At 40.5% G+C, this 17,283-nt stretch overlaps 1 protein-coding gene across 3 annotated transcripts in view; it reads right to left on the bottom strand.

The window, feature by feature from the left end:
- Positions 1 to 17,283, bottom strand: part of MAN1A2 (mannosidase alpha class 1A member 2) — a 144,628-nt gene that overhangs the window by 15,259 nt on the left and 112,086 nt on the right. For all 3 annotated transcript variants that reach the window (XR_013928736.1, XM_080391112.1, XM_080391111.1), the window contains exons 10-11: positions 11,118 to 11,337; positions 1,568 to 1,740 (exon numbers count right to left, since the gene is read on the bottom strand). Coding sequence is in view for 2 of the 3 variants with exons in the window: in XM_080391112.1 (XP_080247238.1) it covers positions 1,568 to 1,740; positions 11,118 to 11,337 (393 nt within the window). In the remaining variant the exon portion in view is untranslated. The remainder of the gene's footprint in view (positions 1 to 1,567; positions 1,741 to 11,117; positions 11,338 to 17,283) is intronic.

Raw genomic sequence — 17,283 nt, 5'->3', positions numbered from 1 at the left:
TGGTTTTAACAGAACAGTCTACAAGGCAAAACCTAACCAAGACTAAGACACATTCTTAAAATACCTGGACTGTTCTATGTGATTGTAACTGTGCCGAGGGCAGGATAGGGATCAGCTCAGCTAAACATTTTGAACCTGCCTTAACTATCTTCCACCTGATGAATACAGGCTTCTCAACAGATCTCTTCCTCCAAGTACTTTTTCTGGGTCTCCTGTCTCTGGAGCAAAACTTGTTTTCACCTGCAGAATAAAGTTTTTCCAGGCTCTTGGTTCATATCTCTTCCTTTGCTCTTCCCTCATCTCCTTTGGCTGTAGTCAAAATATTGCATTAGTGTCTCGTTATCTTTAATGTTTATTCTCATCTCTGAAACTAGCTTTAAGCTGTGTTTCCAAAGACTGCTGGAGCTGTAAGCTGGGAAGTGGACGAGCTGTGGGAATCCGCAGTTTTTGAAGACGACCTGAAAACTGCTCGGCCAGCAAATGACCAAAGCCCAGTACAGCCCAGCAGGTGGGAGCAGTGAGAAACATGAGACCAAAAAAGACAAGAAGTTCAGCCCTAGGAAGCACTTAAAAACCGAAGTCTCTTGGGGATTACAAGTAATTTTTACAATTATAATTTTATATTGCCATGTGAGAATGAAGCCTAGTTACTCATACCCCACAGTGTATGACCACCAGATAAAGGAGTTATCCATCTGTGTACAGAGGATGAAGGCAGGCAGGCCATGGGCACAGAACGGTATATCCCAGTCCCACAACACATGGCTTCTGTGAACCCGTACAAGTATTTCCAATGAGAAAGACTCAGAAGCATTTTCACACTCACGAATTTGATTAAAACATTCAACAACTAGATTTAAACCCAGGAAAGGAGCTACAAAAAAAAAAAAAAAAAAAAAAAAAGGCAACAATCTACAATACCTTACCAACAATTTTTAAGTTCTGCCATATGTGCCACTTCTGACTTTCTTTTACAACCTACTACTTGTGATGCTGTAATTTTTTGTTATAATTCAGTACATCTAAACCGACTGGCAATTTTTTTCCTTCCAATCAGACAGCTAAGAAAAGAAAAAGCCATGACACCAGCCCATATATACGTATGTACATGACATCTAGTCTACAAACCATCTGAGAACAGTTGTTCTACCGGTTGTGTTTTAATAGCCAACCAAGAAGAAACTGTAAGAATAGCTTCGTCAATTAATCTAAACTGAGTACAAACGCATGCTTAACAGTTATTTATAAAACACCTTCATCTCCCAAGATAAATTATCTCTCCTGGGGGCTATGGACTACTGATAACTGTAGGAATCATGACCAGTGGATTCTATTTCCACGCCTAAAACTCAGCAGCTGTATAATGCTGAACACAATTCTCATCTGTGCATCTGGTTCAGCACTTGCAAAACAGGAATAACTGCGCGCACCCCGTATGTACCCTGGTTTACAGGAGCTCCTGAAAAATCATTTACCATCTGAAGTGTTTCAGTACCATGAGATTAAAGTGGCTACAAAAGGAAAAATACATAGAATTAGATTACTGACAGATAATGAATACAGTTACCTGCGTTGCCTCCCAGCCCCACTGCCTGTACTTGGGATCATGGGTGAATCTCCACATATACCAGTAGGTCTCAATCACCTCTGGCCTTAGGATGTAATACTTCTCGTTCTGCCGCACTGCCACCGCCTCTACACCACCATCAAATTTGAATGCTTCTGGACCCAGCTTTAATGCTGCAGAGAAAAAAGGGGAAAATAAAAAAGAAAGAAAAAAATATTCCTTACCAACCTTTGCAGGAAGGGTAGATAGGAGATTGCTATAACCCAAGCATTAGAGAACAACAGGAACTAGCTTGTCTTTAAGCAGTCTCATAAATATTTCCTATTGTTGAGGCCTATAATTTTTTTAATGAATAATTTATCTAATTCCTGTGGGAAAACTACCTATCTTGACAGGAACACAGTAATCCTCTTGAAAACTAATGAAACACTACGAATATAAACACATTAACACATTCAATTATAGGACAAAATTAAAGTGACCGTTCTTTGCAAGCAAAAGAAAAATAAGAAGGGTCAGGAAAGGTTCTGACGTCCTTTGATCCCACCCAGCACAGCAAGAAAAGATTTTAGAATACAATCAGTTACCACCATCTCAAATAACCCACATCTTTATCCAAACTCTCTTGGTTTAGGGAAGTGCTGTCAGACCACAGTCACTGCTGTGCTTCAGAAGGTGATCCTCCAGTAATGAGTTTACCACCAGGCAACAAAAACTCGGCCACACCTGAAAATAAATCTCTGAACTAAGAGATTCACTATTTCAGCCCTTAAAGGAATCTGTAATGGCCCTGTGCCAGCAGCTTGAAGACTATTCATATGAGGAGGTACCTGTAGAAAAACCCTCTATAATATGAAGATGCGATTACATATATTTTTTTTATTATACAGCTCCACATTATTCCTTGAACCTGACATAAATAACGCACTCTTATCTACAGCTGCAGCCCAGCCTTTGCTTTGGCAGAGAATTTTTAAGGCAATGAACTTTGAAGCTGCACTCGAGCTTTAAAAATTATCAAACCAATTAATCATATAATTCCTGTGGGGCTATAGGCTCAAATTAACCATGGTCTCATGAGTCTGAAAGGGGAACCTTAGAATACTACAATGAAAAATATAAGCACCTCCCAGTGTGTGCCCCAGCAGAAGGCATCCAAAAAAAGTTCCTTCATCTTTTTGTTTCAAGGGAGTACATGTCTGGATGCCAACAAATAAAAGCACCACTCTGCTTCAGCCACATGCGTGGTGAGTGAAGTCCACAGGAAAAGTTTATGATACTTCTTTCAAAGTGGGTCATTTTACCAGTTTCATAAAATAATTTACAAATTTTACTGCAGAATCAATGATATTAGATACAGAGTTCTACCTATCCAAAACTAAGAAGATAAGAATGGCCATGCTGGACCAGATGGAATCATAGTTCTGTCTGGTTCAGTATCACATCTCCAACAATGGCCAAAATCAGACCAGGATGGGGAAGAGAAAGGACAGGCCAAATATCTCAGATACCTTTCTCCAGCTTCTCCACCAGTCTCCAATTTTTTTGAGCTCAAAGCTTCTCCCAATCTAGACATATATTTTAATATGCTCAGTAATTCTTAGTAGATTTATTTCCCAAGAACTTATCTGGCATTTCCTTAAACCTGTGCAAACCTTAAGCATCCAAACCCACCTTTGCTAAGGAGTTCCACATCTCCAATACCTCTTTGGTGCAGAACCACCTTTTTTTGTTCTTCTCCATTTTCAGCCTGGTTCCTGCTAGATCCATTCAATAGTCTCTAGGTCTTGTCTTGGAGAAGAGAGTGAACAACTGATTCGTATTCACTCCACCAGTCCTCTGCTGATTTTGCAAATCTGTTGTATCCTACCTAAAATGTCCCTTCTCCACACGGAAGAACAGTATTCCAATTCAGTTGTTCCTTGAATGAGAACTGTTCCATACCTTTACTTTTCCTTCTAGCCCTTCTCTGCCACTCTTCCAATTCTACTACATCCTTTGTGAAATGAGAGCCCCAGCTCTCTGAATATCATGCTAGAAGTGCAGCCAAGATTAATACAGTGACATAATGACTTTTTCTATTTTGCGTGTTCTCAGTTTTTCCTGACTGCTACTGAGCTGACATTTTCATAATCTCAGGAGCAATTTCCTGAGTTGCAACGGTCAGTTAAGAGCTCATAATTTTATATGTGAGGTTAGGAATAATTTTTTCATAGGTGCCTCACTTTACATTTTCTTACATTTAACTGCACTGAATTCAGCTTAGTAATTTATTACACAAGTACTCAACCTCATATAGTCCTTGTGTAACTTTCCAGCTTTATTTTATCCTTGCTATCCTGAGTAATTTTTTTTTGTTAACAGCACACTTACCATTTCTACCTGTTCCCCAATCATTTACATATGCATATATGTAAATATACACACATATATTAAAATATAAAATGTAAATATCCTATAAGTTTATACACATCTATACACATGTGTGTATAAATATACATCAGCTATACCAGAATATCACCACCTGTTCATTGTAAGAGCTGACTATTTACCTCCACCTTATTTGTCATACTACAACTATTTCTTTTCTCCATGCAGGTACTTGCTGCTTACGCAGCAGCTGCTAATATCCTTAAAGGGCCTTAGTAGAGAACTTATGAAAAAGCCTTTTGGAAATCAGGTAAACCATGTCAGCTGCATTACTCTTATCCCCCAAAGAAGGTGGATTTCAGGCAGTTCTGGTGATGCATCACCTACAGAAACGACGACACCTTCTCTTGCTCTGTAGCTTGCCATTGCATTATATCTTTGATTATTTACTTCTATCTACTTCTACTATTATTGGGCACTCCAAGAAATTATACCACCCAAGGACAGGTTACCCCTGTATATTGTGACAATCTCACTGTCTATTTATCTGAAACTAAGGATATAAAATTAATTACAGCACTTCTATTAGTAGCTGACTAAATTAAAGAAGCTACTATGAACACAGTACCTTTCAGGGGAGCATGCTTCTAAGCAAAGAACCACCTAAGGCCATTTTACAGTGCTACAGTGGTCATACTTTAATCCAGGTATTTTAGTATTAATAGGGCTGACAGGCCTGTCTAGGCAGGGAGAGCGCATGAGAAATAATTTCATGTCGTAGTGCAAAACTAAAGCTTAGCCAGCACCATTTAAAAAGAGATTTTAACTGATTTAAAGTTGACTTCAATAAGCGTGTACTTAGCACTGCTGAAAATAAGGGCAAATCCTCAGACTTCTAGATAAATATTTATATATCTGAGAAATAATTTTGAAAACATTAATTTTTTTGTGTTCCTTTAAGACTACAGTTAAGCTAGCAACAATTTTTCTGTAAGTAAGAAAGGATACATAATATCTAACTCATACAAAACTTGGAGAATCTCCAAGATACTTTCGTTTGAGACTCTCTGAACCAGTCTATCAACACATATTGTTATTTTATACTTCTCCTGAAAACAAGTAATTATTCGTGTTTCTTCATCTTTACCTGTTTAGCTTCTGACTGAGAGTCTTGGGACAGACACAGCACCTACTCATACCCTTATAATGTCTCAGCTGAAATCTTAGTCATCGGGCTTATTCTGCAGTGGAACTGTCACACTTACAAAAACAGCTAAAGCTGCACCCAGACTGCGAGGACAGTACTCATCAAGAAACTTTAAAGATGTGCAAAAAACTTCATCCTAAAATAATCTGTCTGTAGTCAGTGAATACTTTACATGCTACCAGCTAATGGATGGTAAAATTCTTATGCATAAGGGATGGTATATTTTACTAAAAATATGGTGTGCTATAAATCAGCACATGCTGCCATCTATATAGATGATTTTGCTTATTGATCTAACCTCTACAATACACCTGATAGATAATTATTTAGATTCATTTGTTAGCAGTCTTTTGATGCTTTCCATTTGCTGGACTTTTTTTTTTTTTAAACCATTTATGGATTTCACATTACTAGTTATTTTATGCCTTTGCCGTGCTTCTCAGTGGTGTGTGTTAAGCATGTAAAAAAGAACTAATCCCCAGTAACTGGAATACCTCCAGATGTGCAGTCCACACACAAGCTGAAACACGGAGAAACTTGCCCCCAGAGCACGTGAAGCTGTATTCCTTTAGCCTTACCAGTGCCCACCGACAGCAGCGTGACTCCTTGTGCTGTGCTGGCACAGGGGCATGAAGATCAGGGTGTACTTTTCTCTTTGGTTCTCTCAATCATCTCTCCAAACTGAGAGCACGCGCAACTACAGAAAAACCTTCACATTTCCCATCACAGGATGGGAGATTTAGGATGACTGCAGCGATAATTATCAATGGGTTATGGTACGGAAAAAAGCAGAGCAGGTGGGAAGCAGAGGCACATGTAGATTACAGATCACAAGAAAATCCTGGTTATGGTTAAGTTTTCTGACTTTGACTGTCAATAAATCTTCTCAAATCTTTGGTGTTTTCAAGGGGTGCCACATGCAGTCACAACTTCCTGATGAGAGGAAGAGCCTCAGGGGTCTCAACCTGACAAGTTCAATGGATCCTGGAAACACAAATCCCTTGCTCGGAGGCAGATCAGAATCATGCCTGTACCCCCTGCCTTCACCTTCCAAAGGCCATCAGCTTCCTCCAGCTGGTGAGTTAGGAAGGCATCCTACAGAAAGTGCTATGGACTGGTCCTCAGCTTAAGCAGAACCTACTGGGATTTTCACAGAGCCATGAGAAGGGCCTGAGCTTCTCAGGATATCCCCAGCCACCCCTCCAGCCCACAAACTCAGGAGTCTGAGGTCTTCTCTCAGATATTCCTGAAGAACACTGATAGGTGAATCGGATTATCAGAGAGACTGTGTCCCTGCATAAACCTCTCCTTGCTTACATGGCAGGATGCCAGTTGTCACTGGGACATAATGCCCATGGAAATACACCAGGAATGGTCACAAGGACTTTCCAGCTTCTCTGTACTTATCAGCACTGTGGAGCAGGCAGCGTCATGAGAGATGACATGGGTAACTTACATGCTGACAGAAAGCAATCTAGTGGGAAAGAGAACACAAAGGATGGAGCAACATCTAGAAGGATTAAGCCACAACTTGTAACAAGCCACAGAGGAGAAAGCTGTCACATATAGACAGACCGCTTTACCTTTGGACAATAAGACTTGGGCTTGATATGAGCAAAAAGCATGTGTAGGAAGGATAGCAGAATCTTCTTGGGGGGTAGGTCTGGAAGACTTGCTCCCAAAAAACAGCAGGGTGTTGACTCAATTTAACTGTCCAAAGCTAAAAAGCCCCAAGCTAACCTGAAGCGAATTATTAACCTGCTTTTAATTACTCAGCCACTTGGGTAACAAAAGCAGATACTTTCACCCAAGTTGGTTACTATGAAGGCCAAGTACCTTATGAAAAGCCTCAGATCTGTGCAGAAGTCAAGCACCTGACTTTTGAACTGGAATAGGTCTGTTTCTACCACAAGACCCACCTCCTGTTACCTGTTTTGACTGAGATGTAGAATAAAGTATCCTTGAATTTAAGAGACAAAAGACGAAAGCCCTTCTCCCTGCAGAGCTGCAATGATCTCCTCCATCCATAAGCTCAGGATGGTGATGAACACATGCGGTCCTTGTAAGTCCAAATGGGGTTTCATCCTTCCTCAACATCTGCATCTATGAAAAAACTATTCATCTTAGTGCTGAGTAATCCTGGCTAGAGCAGCAGCAACTACCAACAATCACGGTGTTAGCTAATGAGGAAGAGACTGAGTTGTGTGGGTTGAGATCAAGTATCGTTGCTTGACCCAGTGAGACATGCAGGTGCAACAGGCTGTGGCCTCTCTAAGGTAGCTTCACAGATCTGAGGTTGGCCTTATTTATTTGTCGGGAGATGTGGCACGGTGTCACGCCAGCAACAATCTGTCCAAATGTGATGGTGGGCTTTAGCTTGTGCCACACTTTCAATGAAGTTAAGAAATGTCCTAAAATCTTCAGCAAGCCCCAGTGATGCACTGTGAGCAGCCAAAAAACCTGCAAGGGATCACTAAATACACATTCCAGGGGACTAAGGAATAGCCAGGATGACAGTGGAAAGCTCTCACCCCAATGATGCCAAGGCTAAGCAAGTCAGTCAGTCAACAAATTACTGTGCAAATCCGTGACCATGTGGCAACTTCTGCTGGTTACATGGCGAAGTTATTTACCAAAACGCAATGAAAGGATGGGAAGCAGAGGATATTTTTTCACCAGTAAAGAGGTGAAGAAGCAGGATGCTTTTCTATCTGCAGGGTGGTGCTCAATCCTCCCCAAACAACTGGTGGCAAAACACACATCTTTTTAGCATGCTTCTGGGGAACCTAAAAGAAGTATCTGAGTCGAGGAACGGTTATCATCTGTTTGGGAGCACTGTAACCCAGCTAGGCCTGCATGGAATTCCTGCGACACCATCTGCTGCTCCCCCGCGCAGCTGGGAGAGGAGGGTATAACTGCCAGCTGGGGCAGGAGCTCTGCAGCGCCAGGAAGGTGCACTGCTGGGAGCACAAACTGGATGGCGACAGAATGCTTGACATCAAGGGGCAGACCAGAAAGCAGAGAAGGATTCATAATGGCCTAAGACCTTGAGGGTCTGAGGAGCCATCAACAGAAGCAAATGTAATCAAGGGACCAGAGAGATGGTCTTAGAAGTGATGAGAGTTTGGGCAATCATAATTCAACAGGCGACTTCTCACATCAATTGTGATAACAAGTGAACGAAGGAGAGAGGCAAACATACAAGAACAAGTGAAAGGGTTATAAATTAGCTTGACAAAATAAGTAAGGCCGCCCTTTGTTAAAGAAGGCTGAGCTTACCACAAATGCTCTGCCTTACAGAGGGTGATTGAGTTTATCTGGAGACACAGGGTAATGTATGAGAGTGACCTGAGAGGACACTATTATTGCCTTAAAAAATCCTAATACATCAAGAACCTCCAGCCACGAACGTCATGGCAGAAAATCACCTCAATGCTAAACAGGCATGTGGACTGTTACTGCAAGACAAGAGCATTTTACTTAATATCACATGGGTAGAATCCATCCAGATCAAAGTTACTCCAGTGGAATTTTACCTGAAACCCCAGAAGTCCTGGACCCTAATTCATCTGCCATGTCACCGTGTTTGTTTATTTATGCAAGACAGGGAAAGCACGATTTCAAATCAGAATTTCAGGAGATTGTATTCCATAATTCATGAGAACATTATTGTAAAGATAGCAGCAAATACAGCTTCAGGCAAACTTTCTGAAATAGCAAATTATTATTCTTTTTTTAAAACAGGCTTTCATACCTGCAATATGTGCAACAGGTTGCTGACAGCTGACAATATAATGCTGCTCTTTTCCAGAAATGCTTTTATTCTGTGAAATTCTGTGTTGATTTTGCCGAGACTGGACCTTGAAACAGCATTTATTTTTTCCTTATGAAAATTCAGGTTGCTTCATAAAGTATTTTTATACTAAAATATTATAAAACCAGGCTTATACTGCAGTTTATTACGAGCAGCCCTGGGAAGACACAGGAAGGGACAGTTGTGGCTGTTTTGTCTGAAGAAAAGAGCTCTGTACCCCCAGCACAGCCTCAGCACCTTGCTCTCTCCTCTGGGGCCACCAAATGGGGCAAGAGTTCTCCAGGTCTATAGCAGTAAGGGATCAGGCTGACAAACATAAACCTACCAGCTGAACCAGGATGACTATCTACCCTCTGAAAGAGAGGGTTTTTTTTCTGCAACCAGCTAGTTCTGTCATTAAAGTGTACAATTATCCCTCAAATCTTTCTGTTAAAGGATAATGAAGTTGACATTTCACACATAACAGTTCTTTTATTTTCTTTGAAAAATCAGTCCAGGCAAAAAAACCCCAAATATCTCTCTCCACATTCCTGAGATTGCACGACTGAACAAAAGAAAACTAGGGCACTTAAAATTTATAGCTGTCTGTACAACTTTCAGTCTGTTTCTTACATATGTGTGTTCTTATATAGTCATTAAATACGTAACCAAAACTTTTATCCCCTCCATCTTTTGACTTATTTAGGGTACAGAATAAACATCTGAAGGAATGAAATTAGGACTGCACAAACAACTGTGAATTTAGCATTGCTTGTTTTTGTGTTGAATCAAACATTTAAACACAGTTTTTCAGAATGCATCAATAGCTACTCTGTCCTCCCTTTTTCCTTAAGCATCCCCACATTTTTTCTTCTTTTTTAAGGCTGTTGCCACCCGGGTAGAAGTATCACTCATATGATTGAATTCTTTAAAATGACAGGCAATTACACAATGATACTACATGATCTTGTGAATAAATGCATGAATTCTCACCTTAAAACTCCTTGAGTTTTAGTTACCATTACTTCTACTGGGAAGTTATTTCAGAAGCTCACTTCTCTGATGGCTACACAAAGCCATTTCCAATTTCCAACCTACATTTATTCATGGGTGCTTACAAATCTTGCTCTTGGTACAGCTCTGTTGTTTATGTCTTAAAATAACTCTATTTCTTTTCAGTGTTTACCCCTTAAGATGACAACAAACTTATTCCCTTCTTTAGCATTATTTTTCTAGTCTGAGCAGGCCAACCTCTCTTATTTTCCTATTGTAAGATAAAAGCTCTCTTGCTCTAATAACTCTGTTGGTCCTTCTCTGCATCTGTTCTGCTTGAAATTCAGATTTGTACAGCGTATTCTGGATGACAAATTATACGTGTCTTTTAACGCACTAATCTCTGCTGGAAATTTTACAGCTGATACAGACTGGGACTGCACTGGCATTTTTCAACTCCCAGTTTACAGAAAGAGCTCCTGCCTTTTTTCTAGTGAACTTATTTCTGACAGTCCAGTCCTCAACATCTTCCTGTTTACTCCTCTAAGACTCTTCTGTTTTAATTGTGTCTTAGGACTTCACAGCCGCTGTAAGTGCCATCAGCACACTTGGACTTCATGCATCAAGGTTACTATTAAAGATGGAAAATAAACCTGGTCCAAAAGACTGAACTTGAGAAACTTCCAGCCCAACAATGAAGTCTGATATTGCCTCTGCACTACTCACGTCTTTGGCCATCTCACCATTGCCATACTCATCTTCCTTCTCTCTGGTTTAATTGTACTTACCCAGAATACACCGTTACTGAAAACAGTAAAAGGTATTATTTGCAAACTTTTCACTCTACGTAACTGTAAGAACAGTATATATGAAATGAAAACCTGCCCTATATATTGTGGAAGACAGAAGTTCACACACACTCCTTCCTCCCTGTGCCCATATCACCCATCTTAGCTGACTAATCGAAAAACAGGGATAAATGTGCAGGAAGGAACCATATAAAGACTATTTTTACATTTACTCACCATGATGTAGATCAGAAGTAAATACACGGGTGTAAAGAAGTTATACTGGTATAAAACCAGTACGTGTTAGACAAGGCATATGTCCATAACAAAACTTAAAATGATTATGACAGTTTCTGTATTTCAACTACAGAAATAACCAGATCAGCAACGTTATCTTACTTGTCCTGTCGTATGACTCATGACACGTATGTGCAATTTCAGCTCCAAGCTGCAAATAATGTCCAGCTTTATCATCTCTGGAACCGTCTGCTCCAAGGGCAAACATTCCCCCTGCAAAACAGGTCAAATGGCCCATCTTTCTTTCAAGGTGCCCGTTCTTCCACTCCCCAATGAAGGTCAGTCCTCCATTGGACTTCCTGATGAGATGTTTTTCTATGGCCTACAAGAAGATTAAGAGAACTTTTAAATATTGTTTCACATGCAAGTTTTACATACCAGCTCGCCTTCAAGGAATAAATGTACTGTTTTCCAAACAAAAAGAATTTTCTTCTTTCAGATTCATTTCTGAGCACTACAGGAACAAACAACCGTAAGAATTTAATTTCAATGCACACAAAAAAATACCGTAACTGCTAAACGATGCTAATGAAATCAAACACAGGAAAATAACGACACAGATTACATTGCACTTTTAGCTGAGAAATCAGCACAAATTTTACAGCTCCAACAATATTTGTTTACTTATTAACTCAGACAAGTACCCATTTGCACTGCTGTACAGTCTGTGTGTAGTTAAAAAATACACCTACACTGGAAACTTTTGGTCAGCAACACATATAAAGGCAGCACCTGCACTCTCAATCAGTCTTTAATAGCATTAATTAACAGGAATGCTCCAGCCACCTTCTATCTGCTTCTTCACAGCAGCTTTCTGATTGTACACAGTCAAGGGATGGGTGAAGGTTAGAGCAGCTGTTCACAAAACCACATTATTTTATAGGTGAGGCAACTCCTGCTTTTTCTTTGCACATTTGTACCAATAGATGCTGTTGCTTTTGACTTATAAATGGTATTATTGTGGTAGTAGGAGAATAGTTGACCTTAGTTTTCAAACTACATGGAACAACACATTTACTTCTTTCAGAGCTTCACAATCCCCACAATCTACCGCAGTACTTTCTACCTTAGCATTAGACAGTTTTTCTTGTAACTAGAATCTCGTTACAGTTTCAGTCCTACAATAAAGACCACTATCTTCTTTACCATGGAGACAGTATTCTTATCTTCTTTCCAGAAATCTCCTTTGTACTTCTACACATAACCGTCTGATGGGTTCACAACTTCCTTCAAAGTGCGCGACCTGTGACTGGTCAGAGTATTCCAAGGCTGATTAGAGTTGAAGGATTAAAGTGCCATTAAAAAGGCATTTACTGTTCTTGCCACCCTCAAGATCCATTCCAGCAGTGAACACCCCTCCCCATCACCCTTCTGGTACCTGCAGCAAATGACACCCCAAATGTCCACAACTGTATTTTGCACTAAAACTAGATACATTGAGAACACACAGGCAGAGGATCTCGCATACAACTAAAGCGGGTATCATGGATGTGGAGGTCACGTCTGCTGCACACCACTGCCTCCTTGCTATCTACACAGCACAAACTATGCAGTTCGCTGCAACAGAGATTTAATAAATAGATTAATAAGCTTGCAACTTGTACTTCAGGTTTACTAGTGGACAGTGAAATAACCAATTTCCAAATAAGAAAAAAGCGAGACTTTTTTTTTCCACAAAATGGACAAACAAAAAGCTTCAAGCTCTTCTGTGACCACAGTAGGTATTTCAAGTTTGGGGTTTGTTTTTTTGTTTGTTTGTTTGTGGGGGTTTTTTTGTTTGTTGTTTTTTTTTGTTGTTGTTGTTGGTTTTGTTTTTTTTTTTTTTTAATCAAGCTGATGCTTAACTGGTAGAGGACTGTTGAAGCAGCCGTATTAAAGCCAGCAAGATTTTGTAACATGGAATTCCTCCATCCAGGTACTGAAATAACATCTGAAAGCCTTTCAAAGTTTTCTTCAACAAAAAAAAATTTCTTAGAAACAAAGTTTTTGAAATTACAGTTAGAAAAGGCAGAGTTTGTAAGATTAGGAGCCTCATCTGGGGAAGACGATAATATAAACGGTAGTATGAAATAGCTGTGTTTCTGAATATGTATGTGCTCCTGGATGGTTTTCTGAATACGTTCTTGACTTGAGATGCTGCATTGCCTGGAGCAACTTCTCAGAACGGTTATAGCAATGCGAATCTACACCTCAGCCATGCAGCCAGCGAAGGTCTGGCAGTGCCCATATGGCCACGGCGAGTGCACTAGCTAAAAGCCAGTGCAGCAGATTACAGGGAGAAGACAGCACTACCATCAGTAGGGCCCCGCTCCTTACTTCCACCGGGGACTGGGCCATCACTGGGATAGTAAAATTTCTCCACTGTCCTCCACCGAGCCTGTGAGTTCTGAAGGTGACGACAGGGAAGTGCTGGTCTGCATTCCTGTTGGGTTCATTTCTTCACTAATACCACTGATGGATCTGAAGGGTGTCCTGACGGCAGGATCCAGCAAGAACAACACAGAAATAACTGATGGAGCAGAAGCCACTAAGCCTCTGACAGCTGCCAGAGTGGCTGTCTAACAAATTGGCCATGAGGACTGGCACGACACCAGGGCTGCTGTGGCCGGGGACCCTGAGGTGGGTGACCGTCCAAGCCCCTTTGTTCTGGAAGTACAGGTAGAGGAAAGATTGGATGTGCTGAAAATTCTGCCACTGAAGATGATACTGACGCCTTTAGCACCAGCGCTGTTCATTCAATTACCCTAGACTGTGACAACACTGACATTATGATTATAGGATTTTTTTGACCATATGGTACATAAAAGTTGAGAAGTCCTTTTTAAAGGAAAGCCACTTTTACTATAGAGCAAAAAGACTTAAAAGGGTTTAGATTATTTATTTCCTGAAGGAAAACTCCATTTTTTCCCAAATGTTGTGTGAAATTCCCTTTTGAGTTGTATCTTTATGTAATTTCATAACTGTTGAGGACTAAATGGTTGCAGGAGCATTTCCAGGGTGACAAAACCGCTGTGGTTGGCACCAGGCAGCAAAGGGCAAATTTATACACGTCTCCACAAGCTACTCCTTCATTCTAAACTTGCTTTCAGGGTTTGACTGAAGAACATCATCTAGGCGCAATATGCCTCTCTTCTACATAGAGAGCACATCATCTGAACTTGAACATCGCTGTCTTGCGTAAGGGGTAGTTTTTGAAATCTGAAAATGAAGTTCTGTTGGCTGCTGAAGTCTTAGGAGTTAGAAAGGAAGCTTGACCAAAAAAAATAAAAATGCAACCCTCTCAAAATACTTCATCATTCAACAACCCATGACTTGCTAACTGTATACAAAGGACAACCGATATTTACATAGCTACCAGGGAACTGCTGGGCACTGCTGGCAGCACTGACTAGCAGACAAGAAAAGCTGAGCTGAGCAGGACAGATGTGACATTTGTACCCTGGGCTGGGTGCCTGGGGCCACAGAGCACCTCGAGGGGTACGTAGAGCAATACCATACCACTGGACCACGAGTACCCACCCACCAGAGTGGGCACGTATCCTTAAGCTCCCAAAGACAAGATTTTGTTCACATCAACGAAGAGATTAACTGCAGGAAGAAGCTTCTGTAGTCTGTGAAATGCCCAAAACAATAGGCCACAATGTGAAATGACAATGTTCTCTACCTGATGTTCATGCTTTCTGCTATTTTTATGACTACAAAAAAGAAAAAAAAAAGCATTTTCTGGGCTGCCGTGCTATGTTGTGATGGTCAAACACAAGGCTAAATCCTTTTAGCTACCTAATGCTGTGCAGTACGAAAAGTGAGGATCAAATTTGTGAGCCTAACAGACTAGACTACTTAAGGCAACAGATCAAAGGGAAGCTTCCTTATCCTCCAGCTGATGCGAGAAGGAGAAAAGACACTTTAAACTAGACTAGCTGGGAGGTCCACACAATAATGTTGAAATCAAAGTTAAGAGGCCCAACCTCAATATTTATATCAACAAAGAATTCTCAGCAAATTTCACAATTTCAGCTTTCATCACAGCTGTGAATCTACATACTAGGACATAGAAATGAAGTGTCCTTTACAGTGGAAGACTGCACTGCTGTTACACAGCATGCAGAGGTCACAGATGCAGAACTCGTTTGTACTCTGGTTATGAAGTATGCAGTGACTGGTAACACTTCATACGCCATGGACTGGAAATCATAACATCTGAAGAACAGACGCTGTTATCTTTCTTCCTCTTAATACCACCAAGGAATGGGGTATCACTGCCTACTGCAAGTCTTGAGAGTTAGGGTATGGCTGTCTATCTCCTAAGCTAAGGAGTGAAGTGTGGCTGGACAGAGACCTTCTTTTAGACTGGCAGGTGCTGAGAACATTTCCAATGCTGTACTGAGTGGGAGGAATGTATTTTACACCTTCCCCCTTCTGCTTGCATAAACGATGTGATGAGCTTTTGCTCCAAGTTTTGAAAAACAAAGAATAAGAAGTGTCAGCTATGGAGGAAGACCTATGTTATGGGCAACAATGAAAGAATAGTAAGGGAATGGGCTCTTAAAAATATGTTAAATTTTAAAATAAAAATTCAAATTGCAATTAAGTAAAATAAATCCTACTCACTGAGTCTTTGCCCACATCTTCCAGTGTCACACAGGACCTGCGACAAACACAAACCCTGAACCAGAAGGATGCTCCACAGCGCATTAAACAGTACGGTTCATGCAGACTCAAACATACACAGTGGGCTTAGATGAGAGAAAGTCGAAGAGGAAACCAGCTGATGCTTGCGCTGCAGGTCATGTCACACGAAGTGCGAGCAGCTCAGCTCCTTCTCCCTCCTATCCACAGCGTGTTTTCACCTAGTCCCAGATCTGCTTTGCTGTGTCTCCATGCAGAGACAGAGATTTGCCCATAGAAAATGTTTGCAAGGCTGGGCTTACAGGGTAGAGGATGAAAGGGAAAGTTTTATTTCCTCTAATTTTAAAGTGCTCACAGTTTAGGAATCAGAATAAAATATTTCAATGATAACTACAATGCATGTTAAACATCAACTGCTAAACATTTTAAAACCCACAGGACCCAATAGACTATTTTAGAATATTAGAAGTACTCAACTATTGTTTTAAACTACTGATGTTGACTTTAACAAACCCTGGAAAGCTAAGGAAGTTCAAAAGGACTGGGAAATAGCTGATGCTTTAACAGTATCTTAAAATATTAATAGAAAAATCATATAAAATGAAGGATGTGGTGTTAAATGTTTGATTGACACTGATTGACAAGTGCATGCTGGTATTAGGAATATTAGGAATTTCAGGAATTTCCTTGGTATTGTACAAGACATTAGTCCTAAACAAATTCAGGGCAGCACATATCAAGTGGATTAAAAGTTGGCTTGCTAGAACGGTTCAAAGTGAAAACAAAAAATTGTGGAAAGCCCTCACCCATGAAGATTCTGCAAAGATACTTTTATTCAATGCTAGGGAGCATTTCTACCAGTGATCCGCAAGAAACAAATGCTAAAAAAAATTTGGAGATTACACAAAAATTGATGGAGCTGCAGACAGTGATAAAGTCAGTCCTGTAAAATCATTCAGAGCAGCTGACAAAATGGGTTTTGCCTGAACAATTGTGTTTATTTTAATAGAGACAAGATCACACATTGAGCAAAACCAACTGGGAAGTGGATGGATGACAGTGGAAAGCAAAGGTGGAGAGTGCAAACAGCTCTTGGATGGATGAAGAGGAGGATAATGAGAACAGATCAGGCAATGACATTAGAAGAACTATTATATTCTTGTCTCCATACTGAAGACACTCGAAAGTACTTAGCAAAAAGGTTAAGAATAATTCAAGATCTGTTTTATATTGTGAGACTAAAGAAAATAATGCATTTCTCCTTCAGGAGAGAACGCTGAGCGTGCCTTTGTTAGTAACCAGCCGCCTGATGCAGATAACCCTTTAAAACACGTAGGGAATGAAAAAGTTCAAGTAGCTGAAAGCCAAACGTACCAAGTTCAGGTCAGGAATAAGACATAGTGCAGCTTCAAAGCACTTTCGGATTTGAACTTCCACTATGCGTCTTTTAAAATGTGAATTTTGAGAACTCCAAGAACAGGTGTTTTGTTTTAGGAGACTGACTATACTAAATCTAAGCTTTAAAAGCTTGTGTTGCAAGAAACACAGCATGCCTAGAGCATGGAACAGCTTAGGCACCACACACGTCTGCACTTGGACAAGACTAGACAGTCCCTGCCGCTGTTGGTGGCACGGTTAG

Source organism: Falco punctatus, assembly GCF_963210335.1.
Source record: "Falco punctatus genome assembly, chromosome: 6".
Lineage (NCBI taxonomy): Eukaryota > Metazoa > Chordata > Aves > Falconiformes > Falconidae > Falco > Falco punctatus.
The sequence above is the reverse complement of the archived record's forward strand: the minus strand, read 5'-3'. Positions and strand labels throughout refer to the sequence as shown.